The sequence below is a fragment of the Nerophis lumbriciformis genome, linkage group LG10, assembly GCF_033978685.3.
Source record: "Nerophis lumbriciformis linkage group LG10, RoL_Nlum_v2.1, whole genome shotgun sequence".
In the NCBI taxonomy this organism is placed as follows: Eukaryota; Metazoa; Chordata; class Actinopteri; order Syngnathiformes; family Syngnathidae; genus Nerophis; species Nerophis lumbriciformis.
Window position 1 is genome coordinate 49,437,025 of NC_084557.2, and position 25,005 is coordinate 49,462,029.

Sequence of the window (25,005 nt, forward strand, 5' to 3'; positions counted from 1 at the left end):
CAACCATTAAGCATGAGTGGAAGAAAGGTTGTTGTGTTATCATTCATATTCTCTGAAGAATGGCAAAGAAATCATAAATTCTCCCAGGGTATGTAAACTTATGAGCACGACTGTAACTGTTGAAGAGATCAGATTTGTGTGCTTTAAACCAGAGAGTGAAACAATAAATGATCTTCCTTACTTCTGGTAGAAATGGCTGATCAACGCTGGTTTGATTTGCAGGTTAAACTCATGCGCTTCATCATATGGCGACGTTTTGTAGTGCTGTAAACACGATCTATAAAAGCACGGTTAAATACACATGTGCTTCTAAATTATTGCAATGGGCCATCAATCTGACTTACTGTGTGAAGAGGAAGAGTCTGGCATAGGGCAAACCCAGGAAGGTGCTGCAGGTAACAATTATTTCCAGCAGATGGTGCAGTTTCCTCAGGCGGATCACCTGCTCCTGCAGATTCACCTCCGTGCTCAAGTAATAATGCTGTGAAGTAAAACAGGCATCGTGAATACCTTGTCATTTATAGCAGAGTTGATGGTAAAATGTCACAGCTTACCAAGTTGTTCAGAGTTGTCAATTCTTCACCTGAAGAAAAAAATACAGGGTAAATTAATGATTAAATAGTTACAGATTACAGTGGATGGAGCTCAACTTTTCGTAGTGGACATCAATCACGTTGTGCAACTTTAAGACATGTCTACAGCAACAAAAATACTTACAAATACCCATTTGTATGTACGTTTTGGCCTCTTGCCCACACGCAAACGTATACTTTGACTTATGAAAAGTCCAACCAGAATGGACTTTTAAAAACTCCGGCCTCAGCGTGTGTGCGGACAAGTAAAACGCAGCTTTTAGTTTTGTGTTAATAGAAATATGCAACATTATTAGGGCTGCAGCTAAGGATTATTTTTCTATCGATTAATCTATAGATTATTTTTTTCGATTAATCGGTTAATCTATAGATAATTTTTTCGATTAATCTATAGATTATTTTTCCTTTTACCGATTTTTTTTTATTATTTAAAATGAAGAGGAAAAAATAAATGTAGGCCAGTTTTTTCAAAAGGCATGGCTTTTATTTACAAAAAAAAAAGTATGGCCACTAGTCAGTCAACATTGACAACAACATGACAAAATATTCTGTAACAATGTAAACATTTAAAACTTTTAACATTTAACAAAATTAAAAGTAGCTTATTTGCTTTTTAATGTGCAAATATAAAAGTAAACATCCAGTGCAAATCTTAATATTCTGGAATAGTATAAGCATTTCAAAAGTAAAAGTATTGCTTATTTTGCTTTAAAATGTGCAAAAATAAAGATAAACATCCAATACAAAAAAGTGCAAAACGGAAATATTCTGTAACAAGTGTAAACATTTCAACAAAAGTAAAAGTATTGCTTATTTGCTGAAATGTGCAAAAATAAAGCTAAACATCCAATACAAAAAAGTGTACAGTGTAAACATTTCAACAAAAGTAAAAGTATTGCTTATTTTGCTTAATAACACAACAATGATAGTATGATTAAAGTGAAAGTTAATTGTTCGTTTGTACATAGTATATGTAACTGTTAATGTTGTAAAAGGTATTTGCACAACTAATTAACGTTAGCGTTTGTGACACGTCTTGTGCCGTGGGGTTCTTTCAGGACCGACAGACTGAACGCCAGACGGCTTTGCCAGGTTTACAATCTTTTAATTTTACACAAAGTCTTTTCTCTTCCAACTGCGCGGATCGCGCACCTGGGCACGATTGCGGCGTCGCTCCCGGCGCGCCCCGCCTCGCCGCTCGCTCGCCGCCGCCGCCTCTCCACAGCGTTAAAGAGGAGCGCGTCTTTGTAAACACTGAACAGGCACGCCAAACGCGCCTCTCAGAGCGAAACGGTGCTTTAGTTTATGAATTTACAACGCAGATACAAATGACACATTCATGTTTTTGTGTAATAATGACAACGTATACGCACGCGGACGATTGACTAGTTGATGACGATGGCAAGAACGCTGTCGGGGGTTTTCTTTTCAAATGTTCGTTCATAGCCGTTGTGCTGCTATGATAGGCCATTTCCGCTCGACACAGTGTGCATACAACAACATTATTAGGCCGTTTATTGAAATACTCCCACACTTTTGACGACTTTTGGCGTGCTTTTTTCCCCTCGCTCGCATCGTCTGCTTTGCGCTCCGCCATGACAGTAAAGTAGTGTGACGTAAATATGCGACGCGCCGACGCACAAAAACGGCGTCGACGTATTTACGTAACCGATGACGTCGACTACGTCAACGCGTCGTTTCAGCCTTAAACATTATGTCATTTTTAAACCTTATTTCACAACAGAACATGACTTTACCTATGTGTGTTGGTTACACTTCATGCAGCGACTTATAACTCACACACGAGCGATCCAAAAAAAAAATCGGTGTTTCTTGGGCTCCATATAAGTGTCCCAGATTTTCAAAGATAATGTACACATCATTGTACGAAACCCAAAACTAGTGAAATTGGCACGTTTTTTTAAATGGTAAATAAAAAGAGAAAACAATGATTTGCAAATCATTTTCAACCTATATTCAATTGAATAGACTGCAACAACAAGATACTTAACATTCGAACTGGAAAACTTTGTTATTTTTTGCAAATATTAGCTCATTTGGAATTCGATGCCTGCAACATGTTTCAAAAAAGCTGGCACAAGTGGCAAAAAAGAAAGTTGAGGAATGCTCATCACTTATTCGGAACATCCCACAGGTGAACAGGCTAATTGGGAACAGGTGGGTGCCATGATTGGGTATAAAAGCAGCTTCCATGAAATGCTCAGTCATTCACAAACAAGGATGGGGCGAGGGTCACCACTTTGTCAACAAATGCGTGAGCAAATTATCCAACAGTTTAAGAACATTTCTCAATGAGCTATTGCAAGGAATTTCGGGATTTCACCATCTACGCTCCATAATATCATCAAAAGGTTCGGAGAATCTGGAGAAATCACTGCACGTAAGCCATGATATTACGGACCTTCGATCCCTCAGGCGGTACTGCATCAAAAAAGCGACATCAGTGTGTAAAGGATATCACCACATGGGCTCAGGAACACTTCAGAAAACCACTGTCAGTAACTACAGTTGGTCGCGACATCGTGGCTTCATAGTAAAAGAGTGCGGGTACTAGACTGGCCTGCCTTTAGTCCAGACATGTCTCCCATTGAAAATGTGTGGCCAATATAAAGCCTAGAATACCACAACGGAGACCCCCGGACTGTTGAACAACTTAAGCTGCACATCAAGCAAGAAAGGGAAATAATTCCACCTGAAAAGCTTCAAAAATTGGTCTCCTCAGTTTCCAAATGCTTACTGAGTGTTGTTAAAACATACTTGCCAACCTTGAGACCTCCAATTTCGGGAGGTGGGGGGTGGGTGCGGGGGGCGTGGTTGGGGCGGGGGCGTGGTTAAGAGGGGAGGAGTATATTTACAGCTAGAATTCACCAAGTATTTCATATATATATATATATATATATATATATATATATATAAAAGAAATAATTGACTTTCAGTGAATTCTAGCTATATATATATATATATATATATATATATATATATATATATATATATAAATAAAAGAAATACTTGAATTTCAGTGTTCATTTATTTACACATATACACACACATAACACTCATCTATCTACTCATTGTTGAGTTAAGGGTTGAATTGTCCATCCTTGTTCTATTCTCTGTCACTATCTTTCTAACCATGCTGAACACCCTCTCTGATGATGCATTGCTGTGTGGCACGCACAAAAGTGCTTTCATCAAATGCACTAGATGGCAGTATTGTCCTGTTTAAGAGTGTCACAACATTGCTGTTTACGGCAGACAGACTGCTTTACTGTAGACGTTCTTTATATTTTGGGAAAGCGGACTCAGGTCCGCATGGAGCTGGAGGGGGCGTGGCCTCCAGCTCCGCCTGAATTTCGGGAGATTTTCGGGAGAAAATTTGTCCCGGGAGGTTTTCGGGAGAGGCGCTGAATTTCGGGAGTCTCACGGAAAATCCGGGAGGGTTGGCAAGTATGTGTTAAAAGGAAAGGCCATGTAACACAGTGGTAAAAATGCCCCGTGCCAACTTTTTTGCAAAGGTTGCTGCCATTAAATTCTAAGTTAATGATTATTTGCAAAACAATATTTGGTTTCTCAGTTTGAACATTAAATATCTTGTCTTTGCAGTCTATTCAATTGAATATAAGTTGAAAAGGATTTGCAAATCATTGTATTCTCTTTTTATTTACGAATTACACAACATGCCAACTTCACTGCTTTTGGGTTTTGCACATCTAATATGTCACTACATTGACGAACACAGGTATTATAAATGCACCAAGTCAGCTGTGGCTGCTTTTCGGACTTCTGATGCGCAAGACAGCCCGTGAATGTGTTTTTATGTGGACACTGTTTTGGATTTGATTGGTTTTGGAAAGTATTCACGTTTGCGTGAACAGAAAATTATTGGAGACTGAATCAACAGTGCCTCTACTGGTGCCAGATAATTGGTACCATTTTGCTGCAAATGCTTTAAGACAAAATTAATCAAAAATCAATTCTACTTAACAAATTATTAGGTTCATACCAAGACACAACACAATAAATCAGAATGTTTGTTTACCAATGAGGTAGTTTATGTAATCTTTCCTCATCTTGTCCAGGCCCATTTCCAGTAACATCTGGACAGGCGTGAGGCCTGTGAGTGACACATGCTCCATCTGCTGGTGGTAGGACTGCAGGATGAGCTTGCTGAGGGAGCTGTTACTGTCTCTGTGAATCTGGTGGGGGCGCAAACGATACAAATAATCGAACATCAACCAATATATCAAAGCACTTTTCTGCGAAGACCAACTGAGAAAGGCCAAACCCAGGGTTTGATGTCGCCATTTCTCAAAGCCTCGATGACCAACTTCAGGCTGTCTGTGATGTCTTGATATGATGTCACACCTGAAATATTCACCTTTATCAATCACATCCTGAAATGTTGCCAAATTTACGTACAACCATGTAAATGTTAACTTCGCTAATGCAGGACTCGACATACTTTTTCTCATGCGGACCCACAACTGCTCCACAAAATCCAAATCGCCTCGCTCCAGGAAAGAGTCGAAAATGGGAGTGTCGCTTTCAGGCTTTGGCTGTGTCGCATTTTTAAAACAAAAACACAATTGATGAGGCTTTTTAACAACACATTGGAACAGTTTTCCTTTGCCTGGAGCATTATAGCAAAAAGATAAAAGCTGATTAAAAAAATAATAGGCATCGAAGAAAAAAAGCAAGAAACCAGATAAGAACAAAGATATTACAGTAAAAAAAATACATACAATTAAGACCAAAATTATTCATATGCCAGTGACGTGCAGTCACTGGCCTCACCTGCCATCATGGAAAGAAAAAAAATGTAAAGGAAAAAAAAAAATGTTATATGTATCCAGTGATTATACTATAAAGTTATTTTCCATTTAACTTCACCAGTTTTAGATTATTTTTATTCAAAATCGCTGAATTTTCACATTTGCCGTTCAAATACTGAAAAGAGACAGCAGAGAACAGCAGCCAGTTGAGGCACGTCACTCAGTGCCTCAACATGGATTGCGCAATGACTCGGCTAACTGCTGGCCTGCTGTGCAGTGAGACCGTATTGCTATATGAACTATATTATACATTTCCATAGTTTAGTTAGCTGAGGTATATAATGTACAGTGTATTTTGTCAACAACTGTATGTGTGTAAAGTATTTCTTGTGCTAAGCGATCATAAAACGGCTGCAAAAGACGCACTGGCTGAGGCTCGCCTCCTGCACCCCCACCGTAGAATTGTTATATCAACTAAAGCCCACACTTAAACTTTCCACGTGCAAGATTGAATCTATTTAAAAAAATTATTTCATAAGAAGCCAAAAAGTGCAAAAACAATAATGTTGGTGTTGGAGGAGTTGTGAATGACTGCAGGGACACAACATTAGATACACCTGCAGACTGCAGGTGTACCTAATTCACAACTCCTCCAACACGAACATTATTGTTTTTGCACTTTTTGGCTTCTTATTAAATAACTTTTGTAACCTATTTTCATGGGCTTTCCTCTTTGTGATGTTAAGTTCCTGTTATGCGCTGTTATACAGTATATGCCTTGAGCTCTTATTTTGAAGGTGCTAAGAGCAGAAGTGATGTCACGTTGCGGAGGTTTTTGAAAGAAGGTAAATAAAGTGGTCCTCGTGTAAACTGGAGCCTCCGTGTTTGTTATTTTGTAGTTTCATACAGTATAGGCGACATTTATAAACCCTCGGTTACACTTTTTTAAATAGATTCAATCTTGCACGTGGAAAGTTTAAGTGAGGGCTTTAGTTGTGGCGCATGGACTTAATTTTTAAGTAAAGGTAAGACCATAATAAGGTTTTTTTTATTAAATGTGCTTTTTTGTGTGCTACAGTTTGTATGTGTAAAGTTAAAGTTAAGTTAAAGTAGCAATGATTGTCACACACACACTAGGTGTAATGAAATTTGTCCTCTGCATTTGACCCATCCCCTTGATCACCCCCTGGGAGGTGAGGGGAGCAGTGGGCAGCAGCGGCGCCGCGCCTGGGAATCATTTTTGGTGATTTAACCCCCAATTCCAACCCTTGATGCTGAGTGCCAAGCAGGGAAGAATGCTGGTATGAGCTTTTAAACATAACCCGTTAACTGCTGCCAATCAAATGGTGAATAAGATACTCTTTAGGGTTCATATGTTTGTAAATCTGACTGTGATGAAGTCAGTGCCTCACCAGCCATCAACCTCACCGCACGTCACTGTCATATGCATATTTTGGGTGAATATTTGGAGCTGTAAACACAACTCTGTTGTGTTGGGAATGTTAATGAAAAATATGGCAATGTTTTTTTTTTTTAATCTTGTGAAAATTATTCACAATTTTTAGGAGAGGCAATTAATATTTGCAACATTGGAAAGGACACTGGTGAAATGTTTAACAATGGATATGTGTGTAATTAGAATTATTTTGTCAAAATGTTACATAAAAATATATTTTAAAAATATACTGCATAAATAATTCTCATGTCATTTGAAGAAGTGGGAGAAATAATCGATTTTTAGATTCATGGAAATTAAGACATGGAAATAAAATAGATTAGTAAACGTCAATAATCTTTTTTTTTTTATTGTAAATAAAGTAATGCACACAGTTCTAAAATTTGGCTGACTCCAGCAAGCCACCTCACCGAGAGCTCGTTTATTTTAGGCCACTTTTGCACACTTTCCATTAATTTAAAAAATGTGATGCAAATTAATTTAACTGTTTATTGTTACAAAGGCACTGTTTTTTAAAGTTGCAAGTGATAAACACTTATTTAGTGAAACAAAAAAAAATTGTAAAACTGCATCAATATACATAAATTTAAGATGCATCAATAATTGATTTTGTATCTAACCGTAGCTCCTGAATCGTAAAAAAATGACATACATTTGTACTGTAAGTACAACGTTGCTGTGCGATGAAAAGTTCACTGATTTTTCTTTCTATCCCCATGAAATAAAATGCCTTTTTTGGATATTAAAAAACCCCCGATATAAAACACGTAAATAGACGCTTTGGACAGCAACAATACAGAAAGGATAGATACTGCACCAGTGACGTGGGGTGAGGTTGATGACTGGTGAGGCACTGACTTCATCACAGTCAGATTTACAAACATATGAACCCTAAAGAGTATCTTATTCACCATTTGATTGGCAGCAGTTAACGGGTTATGTTTAAAAGCTCATACCAGCATTCTTCCCTGCTTGGCACTCAGCATCAAGGCTTGGAATTGGGGGTTAAATCACCAAAAATGATTCCCGCTGCTGCCCACTGCTCCCCTCACCTCCCAGGGGGTGAACCAGGGGATGGGTCAAATGCAGAGAACAAATTTCACCACACCTAGTGTGTGTGTGTGACAATTATTGGTACTTTAACTTAACTTTAACTTTACACATACAAACTGTAGCACACAAAAAAGCACATTTAATAAAAAAAACCTTACTAAGGTCTTACCTTTACTTAGAAATTAAGTCCACGCGCCGCAACTAAAGCCCTCACTTAAACTTTCCACGTGCAAGATTGAATCTATTTAAAAAAGTGTAACCGAGGGTTTATAAATGTCGCCTATACTGTATGAAACTACAAAATAACAAACACGGAGGCTCCAGTTTACACGAGGACCACTTTATTTACATTCTTTCAAAAACCTCCGCAACGTGACATCACTTCCGCTCTTAGCGCCTTCAAAATAAGAGCTCAAGGCATATACTGTATAACAGCGCATAACAGGAACTTAACATCACAAAGAGGAAAGCCCATGAAAATAGGTTACAAAAGTTATTTAATAAGAAGCCAAAAAGTGCAAAAACAATAATGTTCGTGTTGGAGGAGTTGTGAATTAGGTACACCTGCAGTCTGCAGGTGTATCTAATGTTGTGTCCCTGCAGTCATTCACAACTCCTCCAACACCAACATTATTGTTTTTGTACTGTTTGGCTTCTTATGAAATAATTTTTTAAAATAGATTCAATCTTGCACGTGGAAAGTTTAAGTGTGGGCTTTAGTTGATATAACAATTCTACGGCGGGGGTGCAGGAGGCGAGCCTCAGCCAGTGCGTCTTTTGCAGCCGTTTTATGATCGCTCAGCACAAGAAATACGTTACACACATACAGTTGTTGACAAAATACACTGTACATTATATACCTCAGCTAACTAAACTATGGAAATGTATAATATAGTTCATATAGCAATACAGTCTCACTGCACAGCAGGCCAGCAGTTAGCCGAGTCATTGCGCAATCCATGTTGCGGCACTGAGTGACGTGCCTCAACTGGCTGCTGTTCACCGCACCGTCTCTTCTCAGTATTTGAACGGCAAATGTGAAAATTCAGCGATTTTGAATAAAAATAATCTAAAACTGGTGAAGTTAAATGGAAAATAACTTTATAGTATAATCACTGGATACATATAACAATTTAATTTTTTTTTTTCTTTTTACTTTTTTTTTTCTTTCCATGATGGCAGGTGAGGCCCTGCCTCACCTGCCTCTAGTGACTGTACTGCACTGGTTATTATGACAATATTGAGACACAAAAATCACCAGGTAACTAAAACGTGTGCTGTGTGTATACAGTACCTGTGCTGGTTTTGAAACATGCTCCTGTTGGGACTTTGCAGTGTTTTGTATATCTTAACAAAAATAAAAAAGGAGGATTATTGTCAAAAATATTTTAAAAGTGCAACAGCCCCTCACAACAACCTTCAATATAGTCCTTGGTCAGTTCCATAGCTGACTTCCTTTCCAAAGGATCCAACCACTCGGTCTCACCAGTTCTCAAACCATCAGCAAGAACCTGCCAGAGATCAGACGTTTACCTCCTTGGGGTGTGCTTTGCAAACATTTCATTCTTTCGTTGCTGGAGGCACACCTGAAGAAACTGCAGCTCCCTGTACATCTCAAACATTGGACTCCTCATCTCTCCACAGGCAACTTTGATATTCTGCAACATTTTAGAACACGTTTGCATTATGTATATGAAAGAAGGTTGACCTTTCCGTTGAGCACTGCTTACCAGTGTGGCTGTAGAGGACAGCGGCGGTGTCTCGAGGACACTCTCCACTTGGCTCCACTTGAAATCCACTGTCACACTACTGTTTGATTCTATTGTAGTGTTTTCAACTACACTGGAGCCAAACAAGATGAAACGGGCACTTCCTTTAATCGCCATCTAGAGTCAATGACAAGTGTTTACATTCAGTGACAGAAGAATCCTAAATGAATGATTTAGTGCTAATTAATCCAACATTATTATTCCGATCGCAATAGACCAGACCTGGGCAAATTAAGGCCCGGGGGTTAAGCTTTTCAACCTGGCCCGCCAAACCTTCCCAAATAATTATTTTAGATCTTTAAGATGGAAACTGTTGCTGCCATTATAAAATAGAATAGAATAGAAAGTACTTTCTTGATCCCTGGGGGAAAACATACCTGCCAACTTTTGAAATCAGAAAAACCTAGTAGCCAGGGTCCAGGGGCCGCAGGCCCCGGTAGGTCCAGGACAAAGTCCTGGTGGGGGGTTCAGGCTTCGCCCCCCGACGCAAAATGATTATTATTAGCATTCAGACAGGTTAAAATGTTGCTAAAACCATCACTTTTCTATCAGTCACAGGGACTTTTCAAAACAAAAATATTACAGCAAAAATCATATGGGTTGATTGACATGTTTATTCTGTAAGCTAACTTCAATAGTTTGAAATTATTTTGACAGTTAATGCCAGTTATCCTGTCAACCTTTCACAAGACTTCAATTTGTTAATTGAAAGTATAAACAGTATAAACACTTTTTACAGTAAACAAATGGTAAAACAGTACTAAACAATTCCATTAAAAAAAAAATTGGTGTCATTATTAACTTTCTGTCCAAGCTTGTATAATCTACTGCCTTGTTCAATTGTAAAAAATATTCTGTGCCTAAAATTCACATTTCTATCACAATTATCATACTGTAAACATGGTAAGCTAACTTCATTAAAATTAATAGTCCTGTCAATAGCATGGAATTACAATTCAAATGTAGTTTTTTTGTAAGCCTTTCAAAAGAATTCAAAATATGAAAAATTAATGATAATTAATTGAAGCCATCAGACACTTGAAAAGTGGCACATCACATCTCTAATGTAATCATTTGAACTTTTCAACAGAAATAGCACTGCAAAAATATTAAGGACATACTTCTGTATTTTGGTAGTTATGCTGTCAACATTTAACAAGATTTCTTCAACTTGGACTTGAAAGCATAAATAGTATAAACACTTTTAACAGTATAACAGTACTAAACAATTCCAATAGATAACATTGGTGTCATTACCTTTTTGTTTGCTCAATTATTGCCTCCGTAAATAAAACTTCGGCATTTATCACATCCAAAGAATCTGTTTGGGCGACGAAAAACGTTGAAAGTTTTCCACTTGTATCGCTAGCAACGGCATTAGACTTGTGTTTTTTTGTCCCAACGTGGTCTTTTACATCGCTAATTCCTCGGTGTCCGATCGAAAAATCTTGTCTGCACAAGGTGCAATTCGCGTAGTTTTCACCCTTTTTGGAACGGATAATTATTCCCGGATAGGCTTTTGAATATTCTTCACGGAATGACTGCAGTTTTCTTTTCGGTTTAAGACTCGTTTGCGATGTTTCTCCGGCTGATTCCATGATCGTTCGCTCGTTTGGAAACAATGGCAACTGGTGCCTCGTGCTTGGCAGCGGTGCTATAAATAGCCTCGCGCATGGCATTCAGAATGGCTCGATAGGAAGTTACGGGAAGCAGTGTCGATTGTCATTGTTGTTACGCGATTTCGTGAATAAAACTTTAAAAAAAAAAAAAAAATTTAATTAATGAAAAACCGTATATTTTATCACTGCAACCGTAACCCGGAATACGTTGATGAAAACCGTACTAATTACGGGAAAACCGGAGTAGTTGGCAGGTATGAAACTGTAGCTGCCATTATGATGTGCAGTGATGTTTTCTAATGACCGTAAGTCTTGAACTATACAAAGTATTTCAATGGTTGGAATCTGCGCTTTTGCATGATATACTAGTTACTATATTAATCTAAGTCCCAGCAGCTCAGATGAGGCACCAAGTAGTGTGGGTGGGGAGCGTTTCCACAGAGTGTTTACGGAGCGAGCCTGAAAATGCAGGTGTCAGGGACAGACGTGGAAGGAGATTTTTACAACAAAGTTCTAAAGCTTAGTGATGTATCAGATATATCAGATTGTAGGTGGGGTTTTTTTTACCCTTTGCGTTCATATTTCATTGCGTTTGTTGCATTTGGTAAATATGTTGTCCTGGTGCTTTTAGATCTGTCTGCTGCGTTCGACACCGTCGACCACGCCACCTTAATCACTCGTCTTGAGAACTGTGTGGGCATTAAGGGCACCGCCCTCAACTGGTTCCGGTCGTACCTAACCGACAGGAGTTTTTGTGTAAAAGTAGACAGTTTTATGTCTTCCACAGCTCCTTTACCACATGGGGTCCCCCAGGGCTAAATCCTTGCCCCAATTTTATTTGCGCTTTACCTTCTCCCCCTTGGTTCTATTTTTAGGAAGTACAGTATTGCATTTCATTTTTACGCCGATGATTGCCAGATTTATTTTCCCATGGCACAAAATAACACGGTTCAACGTCTTACTGACTGCCTGCACGACATCAAAGTCTGGCTTTCAGCTAACTTCCTGAGCCTAAATGAAGATAAAACAGAAGTTATGTTGTTCGGTCCAAGTCGCTCTCCCTACCCCAACGTTGACCTCGGCACTCTGACCCCGTATCTCAGCGACTGTGTCACAAACCTGGGGGTAAAGTTCCACTCAGATTTTAAATTCGAAAAACAAATCAGCAGCGTCGTACAAAAAAGCTTTTATCAATTACGCCAAATAGCGAAAGTGAAACCGCTTCTATCAAGTCATGATCTTGAGAAATTAATCCACTCCTTTATCTCGACTCTTCTTGACTACTGTAATGCCCTGTATGTAGGCATTAGCCAGGCCTCCCTCGCCCGCCTGCAGCTCGTGCAGAACTCTGCTGCTCGTCTGCTAACACAGACCCGCAGACGTGAGCACATCACCCCTATTTTAGCGTCCCTTCACTGGCTCCCTGTGCGTTACCGAATACATTTTAAACTCCTTTTATTTGTTTTTAAATGTCTAAACAACCTCGCGCCAACCTATCTCTCCGACCTCCTTCAGCCTTACTGCCCCACCCGATCCTTAAGATCAGCCGATCAGCTGCTGTTGACGGTCCCTGACACAAGGCTGAAGCTTAGAGGTGACAGAGCTTTCGCCGTTGCTGCTCCCAAGCTCTGGAACGACCTACCTCTGAGTGTTAGACAAGCCTCCTCTCTTCCTGTTTTTAAATCTCTCTTAAAAACATACTTTTATTCCATGGCTTTTAACACTGAGTGATATCCATTCTGCAATGGCGCCCCATAATACACCTGCTGTGAACCTGTTTTTATGTTTTTATTTATTCTATTTTTATTTATTTATTTTTTATCGTGTTCTGTTTGTGTTGTGTTGTGTTTGCTCGGTACTCGTTTTATCTTTTAACCTGTCCATTGTACAGCACTTTGGCTACCCCTGTGGTAAATTTTAAATGTGCTTTATAAATAAAGTTGATTTGATTTGATTTGATTTGATTTAGATTAATTGTAAAATATGTCGATCGAGAGGGGGTGTGACGTTCATATGTTGTCAATATTCAGTGTTTTATCGTTCATAGTTAATATTGTAAATCCCACATTCTTTATTTTCATGTACATTCTGGGTGTCTCATTCAGTAAAAAAAAATTAATTCTGTTCCGTTTTTTAAGGCGGTCTGTCATAACCTTTTTAGCATTCAATCAGACATTATTGTGAGGTTTTGTGTTAGTTTTTCTAAAATTAGATATACCGTATTTTTCGGACTATAAGTCGCAGTTTTTTTTCATAGCTTGGCCGGGGGTGCGACTTATACTCAGGAGCGACTTATGTGTGAAATGATTAACACATTACCGTAAAATATCAAATAATATTATTGATCTCATTCACGTAAGAGACTAGACGTATAAGATTTCATGGGATTTAGCGATTAGGAGTGACAGATTGTTTGGTAAACGTATAGCATGTTCTATATGTTATAGTTATTTGAATGACTCTTACCATAATATGTTACGTTAACATACCAGTTGGTTATTTATGCCTCATATAACGTACGCTTATTCAGCCTGTTGTTCACTATTCTTTATTTATTTTAAATTGCCTTTCAAATGTCTATTCTTGCTGTTGGCTTTTATCAAATGCATTTCCCCAAAAAATGCTACTTATACTCCAGTGCGACTTATACGTTTTTTTTCCTTCTTTATTATGCATTTTCGGCCGGTGCGACTTATACTCCGGAGCGACTTGTACTCCGAAAAATACGGTACCGGCCCCCAGACACATTTTTTTCTCTAAATTTGGCCCCCTGAGTCAAAATAATTGCCCAGGCCTGCAATATGCTCATCTGCAACGCCTCTGGCAATGCATTTCAAAAGTAATTGAGATTAATCACAATGAATCCACATCAACCCTGAGATTAATCTGATTAAATTTGAATCGTTTGACAGGACAAATGAGACGTTTGCTTACCGTCGATGTGTGATGCCGTTTCTTGTGCTCCTGTTTTACCTCGTCTAAAGTCATTAGCTGTTTTTTGTTCACAACGGCGCCTTTAAAAAACAAGCCACAGTTAGGGTTCTTATTTACATGACTGGTAAAGCATCATACAAACAGAATGAAGTTAAAAAGCTAAACACCTTTGCACGTGACAGAGTATAATTTGACACCAGACACTTTGTTCCCCACGTATACTCCTTGAGCTCCAAGCCAGGTTGTCTGGGCCGGATCTGACATGTCACATCGTATCCACAGCGGTGGTAGGACATGATCGTCCACAGCATGAACGTTGGCATTATGGGATAATGTGTACCAAGACAGCAACTGCCTTTACAAGGAAAACGTGTTTACAAAGACAGAAAAAGAGTATTGACATTAAGGATGTCCCGATCCAGGTTTTTGCACTTCCGATCCGATACCGATATTGTTTTTGCACTTCCGATCCGATACCGATACTGACCGATACAGATACTGACCGATACTGGCCTATCCGAGCATGTATTAAAGTTTAAAGTTATTTAGCCAACTTAGTTGTCAGAATCATGTTGAAAAGGGTTTTAGTACTCTTGATAACAACTAGCCAGCTGAATTAGGGGAGTTTGAATAATACACAATGGTTGGTAACAAGAAACTGACCTGTTTATTCAAGGATAAACACAAAATAGACAAAATTATACAAGACAAACAGAAATGGCATCATTGAACTAGGGCTGGGCGATATGGCCTTTTTTTAATATTGCGATATTTTAAGGCCATATTGCGATACACAATATATATCTCAATATTTTGCCTTAGCCTTGATGCATATAATCACAGCAGTATGATGATTCTATGTGTTTTGATTGATTGATTGAGACTTTTATTAGTAGGTTGCACAGTGAAGTACATATTCCGTACAATTGACCACTAAATGGTAACACCCGAATAAGTTTTTCAACTTGTTTAAGTCGGGGTCCACTTAAATTGATTCATGATACAGATATATACTATCAGATATATACTATCATCATAATACAGTCATCACACAAGATAATCACATTGAATTATTTACATTATTTATAATCCAGGGTGTGGAGGGGGGCGCCGGATGTAAGTGTCAAAAAGACAGCCAAAAGAGTTTGATATGAGAATAAATCTGAAGTTAAAATATAGGGTAGAAATGCATCCATTTGCAGGAAATGTAGTCTTGATTTTCAACATTTTCTTTCAAGGCTTGCATGTCTACATTAAAACATTCTTCTTCATACTGCATTAATATATGCTACTTTTAAACTTTCATGCAGAAATAGGAAATCACAATTAAAAAAATCACAAATTTTTTCATACGGTGTTGATCTGGAAATTTTTGCCTCTGCATTTTGATGGTGTGGACGTGTGGCACCGAATGGAGATAAGCGTCTCGACAGACGTTATAATATTTGAACAATGATGACAAAAACTGTTTTCTCTGTCGTGTCCGTGTGTCGAAAATTGTTATGCGCTTATTTTTTTATTTGATTTTGTGCGTGGCATATAATTGCTATGCGCAGAGGACGTTTAAACAGTGCGCAATTGCACAAGCGCGCACCTTAGAGAGAACGTTGGTCACACGGCTGCGCTAGCATCACAGCTAACGTTAGCCATGCTGCTACCTCTCTGCTCGGGGAGGGCGTATACTAGAGATGCGCGGTTTGCGGGCACAACCGCGGAGTCCGCGGATTAACCGCGGATCGGGCGGACGAAATAAAAAAAAATTAGATTTTATCCGCGGGTCGGGTCGGGTGGTTCAAATTATTAAAAAAAATTAGATTTTAAATAGATTCAGGCGGGTGGCAGTTAAACCAATTGGGAAATATATATACATAGTTAAATGTTGTTACCCACATACGAAAAACGAGCAGGCACCTGCTGCATATGCCACAACAGAAGAAAAAAAAAAAAAGAGATGGACACTTTTACGGAGCGGAGAAGGGACGCCTCGCCGGGGTCCGGGACCGAGGCTCCTTCCCCCGAGAGGGCCCCACCGGGAGCCGTAGCTGAGGCGATCCGCGAGAAGGGCCCGACGCACGTCCAGGGTCACCACCGCGCCCACCGCACCGACACCCCGCCTCGTCCGCCTTCGCCGCGGCCGGCATCACGCGCAGCAGGTAAGCAGCATACCTGCCCGCCACCCCCGTGGCCGGGGGCTCGTAACAGGGGTCACTCCGCGCGCTCCGCCCGCGCAGCTTACTTGCCCGCCACCCCTGTTGCCGGGGGCGCGTAACGGGGGTCACTCCGCGTGCAGTGCGCTCACGAAAGGGGTGGGGCTCACCCTGGTTGATATAGACAGCAGCTAGGACGGTGGCCATGGAAGTCGGAACCCGCTAAGGAGTGTGTAACAACCCACCTGCCGAATCAACTAGCCCTGAAAATGGATGGCGCTGGAGCGTCGGGCCCATATACCCGGCCGTCGCCGGCAGCGAGACGCGCTTGGAGGTGCGCTCAGCGCGGCTCCCATATGATTGCGCACTGGTGTGCGTCTGGGTCGTGACAGCGTGGCACGCGAATGTCTGTGCTGCATTGGATCAGTCTCCTTTCTTTAACAGGCAAAAGCTTTATAACCTCACTAATGCCTTGCATCGTCTATATTAGATATATAACAACGGGCGGGTGCGGGCGGATGGCGGGCGGATGCGGTTCTGATCAAATGTTAGATCGGGTGGATTGCGGATAGTTGACGACTTTCTGATGCGGTTGCGGATGAAATAATTGCCTATCCGCGCATCTCTAGCGTATACGTATGTGACGTATGACGTGACAGTATGTGACGTGTGTAAGAAGTTGCGCTTGCTGTCTGTGAGAGGGAGACACAGGAAAGAGTGAGAAGAGCCTGTCGTGTAATGCCAGCAGCTAAAAGCAACTGCGTTCGAATCCACAGACCTGTGGATGTGTTGAAGGTGTGCTGGAAAATGTGGAACGGAAATTAGGGAGCAGCAGAAAAGTGGAATGTACTATTTAAATAGGTGCGTTGGAAAACACGGAGCGTAGTTTGTTTTTTTTAACTGGATCTGGATCGGCATTTTCCCATGCCTTGCCGATACGCATTTTTTTGCAAATATCGGCGGCCGATCCGATCCAAATATCGGATCGGGACATCCCTAATTGACATGGTAACTTGTTTTGTTCCATTGTCACGTCTTTATTCAGTGGTCCATTAGCTGAAAAGCAATAGTCACCTTGCTTTTCTGATGGTGAGTGGCTGTGGTGGCAGATCAGTCTGGAGGGCAGTGAAGGCATCGCCATTAGTGCATGTTGATGTCTCAAACCTTGCCTCATCATCATCATCAGAGTCTTTTAGTCTGAGGACCTGAAGTGAAAGCCAGTTGAAAACGTTTAAAATCCTTGCTTTACAGGCAAGCAAAACGTTATTTGTAAGCAGATTTAACGGCGCTCACTGCTTTTTCACAAATGAACACTTCTTGGTTCCCACACTCCAAATCCAGCACTGCAATGCTGTCCCCGTTCCTCTTCAATATTTGGATATCATCCTGTAAACATATACATTAATCTTAATTGCAAAGGTTATAAGAAAACCAACCAGAGAGAGAGAAAAAAATACCTCATAAGTACACGAATCGCTGTTTTTATCCTCTTGAAGCGATCTAAAAAAACGGCAAAGCAATAACTAGATAGCGTTAGTACTGTTGGTGTTAGCAACACAGTTAGGAACATTCAAGCTAAAAGCATTTCTACTGTAGACGAACAAACAATGAATTTAAACACGAACTTACTTGAGCGTGCTAAAAAACGCCTTGACACTAGAAAGCACCTTGGAGGCCATCGGTACTTTTCACGAGAACGACAAAATCAAACTTAGCCGCTGTTGTTTTCCTTTCAACCGTCGCGCGCTCTCTAAGGAATGACGTCAACGTTTTTCTTCTTCTTTGCTTTAATGGCGGTTGGCGAGCAACCTTGTGATGTGCATTACCGCCACCTTCTGATATGGAGTGTGGACCGAGGTTTTTGATTCAATCAATCAATCAATGTTTATTTATATAGCCCTAAATCACAAGTGTCTCAAAGGGCTGCACAAGCCACAACGACATCCTCGGTACAGAGCCCACATAAGGGCAAGGAAAAACTCACCCCAGTGGGACGTCGATGTGAATGACTATGAGAAACCTTGGAGAGCAGGCCCGGCCCTAACCAATCTGGCGCCCTAGGCAAGATTTTAGGTGGCGCCCCCCCCACATCGGCAGTGAAGTGTATATACTCACAAGAAACCGAATAGCTTTGTCTTTGACATTTTTTTTACTTAAAGAAAGCAAATTAACAATCAGAATAGTTAACAAGATTTTAAAAAAAAAATATGAATAAATAAATGAATACAAAAAATAAAAAATGAATATATGAAATACAATATTTTTTACATACATAAACACATAATAAAACGTGTCAACAAGTTGCATAAAATAAATTAAAAATACAATATAAATAAGGCACTGCACAAAACAAGATATCAAACCAGTATGACTTTAACAACTATATTACAAAAAAAGGGGATCCTACAGAGTTCTCTATTTGTGCTTTTTAATAGAGATTTTCAGAGCAACCCACATGTTGGGGTACATTTCTGCCAGCTTCTTCTCATGCAGGAAGGTCAAGAGTTCCATGTTTGTCATGTTCTTTGATGGCAATGGTGGGAAATTCTGCATTTCCATTGCAAGTTCTGTGCCATTAATGTCCAGCTGGCTGTCATGGGTCAGAGTAGTACTCAGGGCTGTAGCAGCTCTTCTTTTTGTAAGTTGTGGAAATTGAGGAGTACTCCAAACTTGTCATTCACCTCTCCAAGGCTCTGAAATCTCTCATCAAGTGAAGAGATGGCTGTATGTTTTGCTGCTGCAAAACTGGTGGGTTGTGCTGCTGAAGTGGAGGCAGCAGCGGTAGATGTGGTAGATGGCCCAGTGGTGGGATTTAGAAACTTCAACAGTGCATCTGAAGAAAGGAGTGTGTGACACCATTGAGTATTACAGTTTAATAATAAAAACATATGATTCCAGGAATAAAATGAAATGATATAATATAGATGAAAAACCAAAGAGATATATGTATGATGTTAACTGATATGCAAATTAGATTAGATTCAATTTATTGTCATCATTACAGTGAAATGCTGAATAGCAGAATGCAAAGTAACAGTATCATATATTATAAGAGAATGTTATGTTATGATTACCTTTAACCGAATCACAGCAGTGCTTAAATTAAAAAACAGCATTCCCTCTCATGTGATATTGCTTAATTAACATTATTGATGTGCACTTTAACAACTAGGCTTACAACTATACCTAATATATAAAGGGGTAGAAAAGTGACTATTACCTGCAGGGCAAACATTAGCTAACCAGAAGGCAATAACAATGTAAACAAAAAACACCTGCTTAAAAGATCTAATACAAATGTCCTTGAGGAATGTATGGTGGGAGTACTGTAATTACCTAACGTTACATTATTATTTTCCATAACAATTTAGCCCCCTCCACAATATTAACCCGACGTTAAAACAGAACTAGCTATTTATTGATTAGCAATTGCCGAATCATGTAACATTAGCTTAATGCTAAAAAGCCAGGTTACTATCACATTCTGTAAGAGACAAATAATGTCATGTAGGCTAACGTTACCTACCTGCTACCTCTGTCTTTTCTCGTTTCTCCTCCTCTTCTTTTCTCTTTTTTCTTCCCTGGGCACCTGACAGTTTTGGCCGTTTTGACATCTTGTGTTGATTTTTTGATGTGGTGACGTCCAAAAAGAGTCATGATACGGGAAGGGAGGGGGCGCACCGTGCGGGGGGGGGCGTAATATTGTAACAAATAATATTTCTATTATATAGGCTTTACTTTGCATTTTAATTAACGTGGGATTACTTTTTGTATTTAGAAAGAATAGTACCAACTTTTTTTTTTTTTTCTCCAACATTTGTGGCACTGGCGTGGCGCCCCCTGATGGACGGCGCCCTTAGCATTTGCCTATACGGCCTATGCCACGGGCCGGCCCTGTTGGAGAGGACCGCATATGTGGGTAACCCCCCCCCCCCCCTCTAGGGAGACCGAATGCAATGGATGTCGAGTGGGTCTAACATAATATTGTGAGAGTACAGTCCGTAGTGGATCCAGCATAACAGTAAGAGTCCAGTCCACAGTGGGGTCAGCAGGAAACCATCCCGAGCGGAGACGGGTCAGCAGCGCAGAGATGTTCCCAACCGATATACAGGCGAGCGGTCCACCCCGGGTCCCGACCCCGGACAGCCAGCACCCCATCCATGGCCACCGGATCTGTGTGTCTCCCCTTCCACAAGGGATAGGGGGAGCAGAGGAGAAAAGAAAAGAAACGGCAGATCAACTGGTCTAAAAAAGGGGGGCTTTTCAAAGGCTAGAGTATACAAATGACAAGAAAGTTTGATCATATTACGCCTATACTGGCTCACCTGCACTGGCTTCCTGTGCACTTAAGATGCGACTTTAAGGTTTTACTACTTACGTATAAAATACTACACGGTCTAGCTCCAGCCTATCTTGCCGATTGTATTGTACCATATGTCCCGGCAAGAAATCTGCCTTCAAAGAACTCCGGCTTATTAGTGATTCCCAGAGCCCAAAAAAAGTCTGCGGGCTGTAGAGCGTTTTCTATTGGGGCTCCAGTACTATGGAATGCCCTCCCGGTAACAGTTAGAGATGCTACCTCAGTAGAAACATTGATTGATTAAAACGTTTATTAGTAGATTGCACAGTACAGTACATATTCCGTACAATTGACCACTAAATGGTAACACCCCAATAAGTTTTTCAACTTGTTTAAGTCGGGGTCCACGTTAATCAATTCATAATACAAATATATACTATCATCATAATACAGTCATCACACAAGTTAATCATCAGAGTATATACATTTAATTATTTACATTATTTACAATTTGGGGCAGAGATGCGCAGATAGGCAATTATTTCATCCGCAACCGCATCACAAAAGTCGTCACCCATCCGCCATCCACCCGAACTAACATTTTATCAAAACCGCACCCGCCCGCACCCGCCCGTTGTTATATATCTAATATAGACGATGCAAGGCATTAGTGAGGTTATAAAGCTTTTGCCTGTTAAAGAAAGGAGACTGATCCAATTCAGCAGAGACATTCAATGCGTGCCACGCTGTCACGGCCCAGACGCACACCAGTGCGCAATCATCTGGGAGCCGCGCTGAGCGCACCTCCAAGCGCGCTCGCACCACTCAAACTGCTGCAGGCAGCTGCGTTCTATCTTGTTTTAACATCCTGTGGCACTCTTCTGGGATCACGGCGGACGAAACTGCTCATGCTCAGGGTGTTTGTGGAGGTTCGGGGTTTTGCACAAATGTGATGCACCATGTTAGATGTCCCGGTTTTGTGACTGTCGTAGACATAAACAGCGTCGCAGCTCTTGCAAATCACGTAGCCAGCATTACTATCGTCCTGATTTACAACCTCATAAAAACGAGTCCACGCTGAACTTTTCTGGCCTTTTTTTCCCCTGGTCTTTAGTATTCCCTTTTTTAGTTTGTCGCGTACCACGTTTGCTGCCGGCGTTGCCATCTTTTTTTCTTTTTCTTCTTCTGTTGTGGTATATGCTGCAGGTGCCTGCTCGTTTTTCGTATGTGGGTAACAACATTTAACTATGTATATATATTTCAGAATTGGTTTAACCTCCACCCGCCTGAATTTTTTTTATTTCAACTGCCCGACCCGCGGATAAAATCTAATTTTTTTTTTATTTCAACCGCCCGACCCGCGGATAATCCGCGGACTCCGCGGTTGTGTCCGCAAACCGCGCATCTCTAATTTGGGGTGTGGGATGAGGAGGGTTTGGTTGATATCAGCACTTCAGTCATCAACAATTGCATCATCAGAGAAATGGACATTGAAACAGTGTAGGTGTGACGTGGTAGGATATGTACAGCGAGCAGAGAACACAGTGAGTTCAGATAGCATAAGAACAAGTATATACATTTGATTATTTACATTTGATTGCCATCTCCGGGTTGGGGAGGAGATCTTGCCCCAAGTGGAGGAGTTCAAGTACCTCGGAGTCTTGTTCACGAGTGAGGGAAGAGTGGATGGTGAGATCGACAGGCGGATCGGTGCGGCGTCTTCAGTAATGCGGACGCTGTATCGATCCGTTGTGGTGAAGAAGGAGCTGAGCCGGAAGAAAAAGCTCTCAATTTACCGGTCGATCTACGTTCCCATCCTCACCTATGGTCATGAGCTTTGGGTTATGACCGAAAGGACAAGATCACGGGTACAAGCGGCCGAAATGAGTTTCCTCCGCCGGGTGGCGGGGCTCTCCCTTAGAGATAGGGTGAGAAGCTCTGCCATCCGGGAGGAGCTCAAAGTAAAGCCGCTGCTCCTCCACATCGAGAGGAGCCAGATGAGGTGGTTCGGGCATCTGGTCAGGATGCCACCCGAACGCCTCCCTAGGGAGGTGTTTAGGGCACGTCCCACCGGTAGGAGGCCGCGGGGAAGACCCAGGACACGTTGGGAAGACTATGTCTCCCGGCTGGCCTGGGAACGCCTCGGGGTCCCACAGGAAGAGCTGGACGAAGTGGCTGGGGAGAGGGAAGTCTGGGCTTCCCTGCTTAGGCTGCTGCCCCCGCGACCTGACCTCAGATAAGCGGAAGAAGATGGATGGATGGATGGATGGAAAATATGTGTTAGATTATAGGGCAATGTGTATATTGTATTGTGCACTTGTATTGCCATATATCAGCTACTGTGTGGAAGTGTGGGGGAACACATATAAGAGTAATATAAAGTGTGGGGGAACACATATAAGAGTAACATAAAGTGTGGGGGAACACATATAAGAGTAACATAAAGGCATTGTATCAACTACAGAAAAGAGCTATACGGATTATTCATAAAGCAGATTACTTAGAACCATAGGTGTGGACTCGAGTCACATGACTTGGACTCGAGTCAGACTCGAGTCATGAATTTGATGACTTTAGACTCGACTTGACAAAATGTAAAAAGACTTGCAACTCGACTTAGACTTTAACATCAATGACTTGTGACTTCACTTGGACTTGAGCCTTTTGAATTGACATGACTTGACATGACTTGCTACTTTCCCCAAAACCCAAAGATGAAAAAGTTATTCGGGAGCGCTCCGTATTTTTCATTGTGTACTTGTCTATCAGCGTTGCGTGTGTCAGCTGGTGTGCTCTCAGTACAACAGCCAATCAAATTAGATCTACTTTGTTTTCATCACACAGCATTCATCCAATCAAATTGCAGGACAACCAACGAAGAAGACATGTCCAAACCACACGCCAGTGAACAAAAAATGATACCTAAAATATTTTCGTTTGGGTATAAAAATTACCAGGTGGTCAACACAAAACGGTTTGCAGTATGCAACACATGCGGTTTGAAAATTACTGATGGAGAGGCAACAACTTCCAACTTCGTCCGGCATTTGAAGTTGCACAAAGAACGGTAAGTTTTGAATGTAAGATAACGTTTATTGGCTAAGTAACGTGACTTGTATTTGCTGTGTAGTTAAATCAGTGAGGCTGTAAACTCACTGCTAACGTTATAACGTTATTGCAAACACGGGAATCTGTTGCAGTTCACTACCTTATTCATACTTTTTGTTCAGTGATTTTTTAAGCAGGGTTACGTTAGTCAATATATCACACGTAACGTTAGACGGCGGTCAGCAGCACCGCGTATTTTAGCCACCTAAAAAAAGACAAAAATAGTCAAATAAAGGTCTGTTAAAATGTGTACTATATTATGAATATGTGTACCGTTTTAGCTAGCTTTCTGACATACTGTTGGTTGTTTACCTCAGTGGTCCCCAACCACCGGGCCGCGGCCCGGTACTGGTCCGTGGATCGATTGGTATCGGGCCGCACAAGAAATATATATATATATATTTTTTTCTTTTTTTAATTAAATCAACATAAAAAACACAAGATACACTTACAAGTAGTGCACCAACCCAAAACAACTCTCTCTCCCCTTTTGTTCTGGGCATTGAACATGAAGACTCTTCCTTCACTGTTCCGAGTGGCCATGAGAGTCTTGGCAGTGCCTGCCTCCAGTGCTCCAGTGGAGCGAGTTTTCAGCCATGGTGGCATCATACTACGCCCCCATCGTGCACAAATGACTGACAGACTCTTGGCTAATTTGGTCTTTTGCAAATGCAATGCAGCATAGGGCCCTGACATATAAAAAGTACAACTTTTTTGTTATGTTCACGTATATGTCATGTTTTTTCAATGTTAACACTTTTGTACAAATAAGTACATTTGCACTTTATTTTTCAATGTGTTTGTTCTGTAAAGGAATGAGTTAATGTTTAAAATGACTGGTTAATAGTGCTATTATAAAGTGCAATGTCAGCACAATTTTCTTTCCTGCAATTTAAAATGCACTTGTTTTAATAAATAAATACAGCGTTTGAAAAGCATACACAATCTGTGTTAATATATTAGTCTGTGGTTAAAAGGACTTGAAAGGACTCGAAACTCAAAATGCAGGACTTAGGACTTGACTTGAGACTTTCCAGTCTTGACTTTGGACTTGACTCGGGGCTTGCCTGTCTTGACTCGGGACTTGACTCGGACTTGAGGGCAAAGACTTGAGACTTACTTGTGACTTGCAAAACAATGACTTGGTCCCACCTCTGCTTAGAACACACTAACATATTATTTATTAATTCTCGTTTATTGAAATTACAGGAGCTAGTAAAGTTACAGACATGA

The 25,005-nt window shown here is 40.7% G+C and overlaps 1 protein-coding gene across 1 annotated transcript in view; it reads right to left on the bottom strand.

Moving 5' to 3' along the window:
* zwilch (zwilch kinetochore protein) overlaps window positions 1-18,156 on the bottom strand; it is a 25,609-nt gene extending 7,453 nt beyond the window's left edge. The window contains exons 1-16 of the mRNA XM_061969484.2: window positions 17,994-18,156; window positions 17,822-17,864; window positions 17,658-17,750; window positions 17,439-17,569; window positions 14,385-14,572; window positions 14,218-14,297; window positions 9,626-9,781; window positions 9,482-9,553; window positions 9,313-9,406; window positions 9,190-9,242; window positions 5,077-5,170; window positions 4,900-4,979; window positions 4,654-4,810; window positions 555-583; window positions 345-481; window positions 182-277 (exon numbers count right to left, since the gene is read on the bottom strand). Of these exons, the coding sequence (XP_061825468.2) occupies window positions 182-277; window positions 345-481; window positions 555-583; window positions 4,654-4,810; window positions 4,900-4,979; window positions 5,077-5,170; window positions 9,190-9,242; window positions 9,313-9,406; window positions 9,482-9,553; window positions 9,626-9,781; window positions 14,218-14,297; window positions 14,385-14,572; window positions 17,439-17,569; window positions 17,658-17,750; window positions 17,822-17,864; window positions 17,994-18,043 (1,553 nt within the window). The 5' untranslated portion in view covers window positions 18,044-18,156. The remainder of the gene's footprint in view (window positions 1-181; window positions 278-344; window positions 482-554; window positions 584-4,653; window positions 4,811-4,899; window positions 4,980-5,076; window positions 5,171-9,189; window positions 9,243-9,312; window positions 9,407-9,481; window positions 9,554-9,625; window positions 9,782-14,217; window positions 14,298-14,384; window positions 14,573-17,438; window positions 17,570-17,657; window positions 17,751-17,821; window positions 17,865-17,993) is intronic.
* Between the last annotated feature and the right edge of the window lie 6,849 nt (window positions 18,157-25,005).